Consider the following 3,899-nt stretch of genomic DNA (forward strand, 5'->3'; position numbering starts at 1 on the left):
CATCCCATTAATTAATGTGAAGTAAAAGTCAATATGCAGCGCTGTTTTTTCCAGACATTTCACGATCAAACAATTATTCATTAGAAATAATCTGAAAAGGCATACCAAAGTTTCATTGATTTTGAGAAAATCAATGAAGATACCTGAAAAATTCAAAATTATGACGAGAAAAACTACAAACAGAGTGTTTTGCATGAGTTTAAATTTGAATATATCCTCAATGAGTCCGGTCCAGTGTTCGTCAACTTTTAATGTTCTGATTTATTGAAACTTAGAAGTTTAAGCGGATAATGAATTTTTAGCCGAATCCAACTAAAATATTTGGAGTTATGGCCGAACAAAAATTAGGGAAATTTGAATAAACTCCACTCTATATCGGAAACGGAATGCCTAAGACACACATATGAGGTGTTTTTGAACTGAGCTCAATGCCATCTATTCACGGTTTTCGTTTGTCCGTTTACTTGTGAAACACCCTGTGTACTGAAAAATTTCAAAAGACTCCTCGAGCAATTAAGAAATGCCATTAAATCAAGGAGTTTCTTTTGAACCGCTATGATGAAAAATGTCAATATCCAGTTATTATTATTATTTGGGGTGATTCATCGAAAATCCCCAATATCTCGAAAACCAAGGCACTTTTGCCAAACGTAAAATATATTTATTTGAACCCCCATAGAGTACTCTACCCGCAGGCTCTATAGTATCCATTCATTACGCCACACCCTGTATAATTATTATTATTATATCAATGTACTGAAAATAAACAGACATGAATACTAGGCAGTTGTTTTGTTTGAAGGTGAAGCTCCTGTTGCTTCAAACTTCTTTCAATTATTTTGACTACCATTCACGCAAGATGATTTTTGTTGAGGAATTCAACATTCTCGTAATTATCCGTTCATTTCTTCAAGAGATACCCATTCCCTACCACCTATGAGTATTCAATTCAATGCTAACACTGCATCAAATGCATTTCATCCTCGGGTTGATTTTTTTGAATTCTACAACTGATGTAAAATCTTCAGCCTTCAGCCAAAGAAAATAAACAACAGTAACTCTCCTCAAGCTACTGATTACTTCTATTTTCCATGTAAATAAATAGATTTGGTATGTCTTCAATCAGTTTGTATAAATGTCAATTATGTTCGTTACATATTTTCGACGCAATATTTTCCGAAGTGATTTGACATTGTGATGAAATACGTAATTACTGAGAGTCTCACGTAGAACGGACTACGTAGCATTTATTTAAAACTCAAAAATGTTTTGACAAGCGTCTTAACCCAACATTTTCGTACCATACAGAGTGAAAGGTATTCAATTTCCATGGCCAATCCTGTGCTAAAATGAAAGTGAATGAAGTATAGAAGCTGAAAGTAAAACGTATATCTTTGTTTATTCATTCGGGAAAAACATTTCAATGGAGTTCCTCATGTCGTGAATATAATGCCCAAAATTTAGATAACTATTTCATACCAGAACAAATTCGGTAAAATTGTCTTTGGAATTAATCTCATATGTAAAGAAAAATTTCATTGTCATGTATCATTCATTTTAGGACCTATACGGTATTAAACTCCCCTATCGGACGAAGTATCGTAGACATAGCATACTTATTCAAAACTGTTGATATTCATGAAGAAAAGATAATAATTTCTGTCCAAATTCATTTACTCCGAATCCTTATCAATCAATTATTAGCGTATGAAGTTTTTTAATATCAGTATCGTTCTCGAACTATTTACAGGTTTCAGTATGTGTGAATGAATTGGAAGAGCAGCTGTATATGAGTAGAATTCTAGCTGCCCTACTTTCTGTCCTCCTGAAATCTGACAACGTTGCGGGAGGTGAGAGCGCACTACTAATAAGAAATATATGCGGAGGTAGTAAGGTCTGATTCGTTTAAAGAAAAATTTTTCAATGAAAATCTTTTCCCCTCTTTAGGTACCCCTGTTATTTACCTTCCCCACTACATATATAAGCAAAAATTATTCCAATTAAAAAACTCCTTCACCCGGAGGTCAGGTCGCCCAATGAACTTAACGGAGGTAACAACGAACTACGGGTTCATATATATATATATATATATATATATATATATATATATATATATATATATATATATATATATATATATATATATATATATATATATATATATATATATATAGGGAAAAAGAGCTAATTTGGGTATTCGGCAATTATTGGCTGGGCAATTATCAACAATCAGGTGTCATAACATCTATATTTCGAACCTCTTGTGGTTCTTCTTCAGGATGCTAAAATAATATAATAAGTGGATACACATAAAAACAAACTTCTAACAATTACTTACGTCCGACAAGATTATTGTTTAAATTTACAGAGAGATTTTTGGAGAAACATTATATATATGATTAATTTAAACTCAAATTTATAAAGCAGGTTGTTTGAATAAAATAATAAAGCAAGTTGGTTTGAAGCAAAATTGCAATTGTAGGTTAATGTCACAGAACACAGTAAAACACAGAACATAAACAATCAAGTAATGACATCGACAGTATGGTCATCGGCTGGACGTTTGTCCAAGGATAATATGTAACTATATATCGCGCTGAGGTTTCCGAGATCAGTCTTCCTGTTGATGTTGTTTTCGTTTTCATTGATAAAACACATTTCTAAAAATGTTCTTTTATTGTAGTCTGAGTTGAGACACAATATTTCGGCTTCATCGAATTTGAATTTGTGGCCCAATGATGATGCGTGGTTAGCCAATGCGCATCTGTCTGGTCGTAGCTTGGCATCACTTTTGTGGATGGCAATACGCTTTTTTAGGCATTGAGAAGTTTGGCCAATATATACAGAGTTACAGTTCCCACATGAGATGCGATACACCACATCTGACTTGGACATTATGGGGATTCTGTCCTTCACATGGCTGAAGATTCTTCCCACTGTCAGTGGGTTGTATTTTGCAATTTTTATGTTTTTGACATCTTTTAAGATATTGGTCAATTTTCTCGTTAAAGATGGGAGGAGAGGTAGGGATACATATTTGATGGGTTCGTTCTGGGCTGTTGTTGCTGGTTCTTCTGTTGGTGATCCATCCTCACTTAGGTCAAGGGGCAGGGCATGAAGACATCTTTCCAAAAACATCCTAGGGTAGCCGTTGTCCTCGAAAATGTTGAGCAGTCTTTCCTCCGCCGACTTCAGGAAGTCGGGGTGGCAGATGTTCTTGACTCGTTTGAACATTCCCTTGATAAGGTTTGTTTTCACGGACCAAGAATGATTGGATTTGTAATGGATGTATCGTCCTGAGGAGGTCGGCTTCTGGTACCAATCGAGTTTGATCACATTATCTGTGCATCTCACCACTTTTGTGTCGAGAAATGGAACCCCATTATCTGTTTCCTCCTCCACCGTGAACTCAATGTGTTGATCGAAGCTGTTGAACACTGTTAATGTTTCAGCCGTCATGTCGTCAGGGATGGCGAGGAGGAGATCGTCGACGTATTGATAAACTATTGGTGTATGAAAAGGTAATAAGGGAATGCAGTAATTCAAGAGGACTGTCATTATGATCAAGGCCAGGATGGAACTAATTTTATTACCCATCGCACAGCCGAAAATCTGCGAGAAGAAAGATCCCCTGAATGTGAAATAACTGGAGTCGAACAGAAACTTTATGATTGATAGAAATAAGGGCATTTCGATGTCTGTGATCTGTTGTATTCTGCTCCATTCAGATTGAATAATTTGAATATATATATATATATATATATATATACACTTAATGTGGTGACTCAGAGCCTCTCGGGTTCCTTTTCGAGCCAAGAGAAGTTCCGTTCGTTAGTGAGGAAAGATGACCTGTCGGATGATATTGACTGTCCCCAACAATACCGCCTTCTGCATCCATG

The 3,899-nt window shown here is 35.5% G+C and overlaps 1 protein-coding gene across 1 annotated transcript; it reads right to left on the minus strand.

The window, feature by feature from the left end:
* Nucleotides 1–2,183: 2,183 nt before the first annotated feature.
* LOC123319476 lies at nt 2,184–3,382 on the minus strand. The gene is made up of 2 exons (XM_044906475.1): nt 2,339–3,382; nt 2,184–2,282 (listed from the first exon to the last, which is right to left on the minus strand). Exon 1 carries the CDS (start codon nt 3,232–3,234, stop codon nt 2,524–2,526), a length of 711 nt encoding a protein of 236 aa, XP_044762410.1. The 5' UTR covers nt 3,235–3,382; the 3' UTR covers nt 2,184–2,282; nt 2,339–2,523.
* Between the last annotated feature and the right edge of the window lie 517 nt (nt 3,383–3,899).

Source organism: Coccinella septempunctata, chromosome 8 (genome assembly GCF_907165205.1).
Source record: "Coccinella septempunctata chromosome 8, icCocSept1.1, whole genome shotgun sequence".
Lineage (NCBI taxonomy): Eukaryota > Metazoa > Arthropoda > Insecta > Coleoptera > Coccinellidae > Coccinella > Coccinella septempunctata.

Bases quoted from the DNA above. Each gene is read 5' to 3' on its own strand.
- LOC123319476 (XM_044906475.1), bottom strand. From the start codon at position 3,234: ATGTTCAAACGAGTCAAGAACATCTGCCACCCCGACTTCCTGAAGTCG.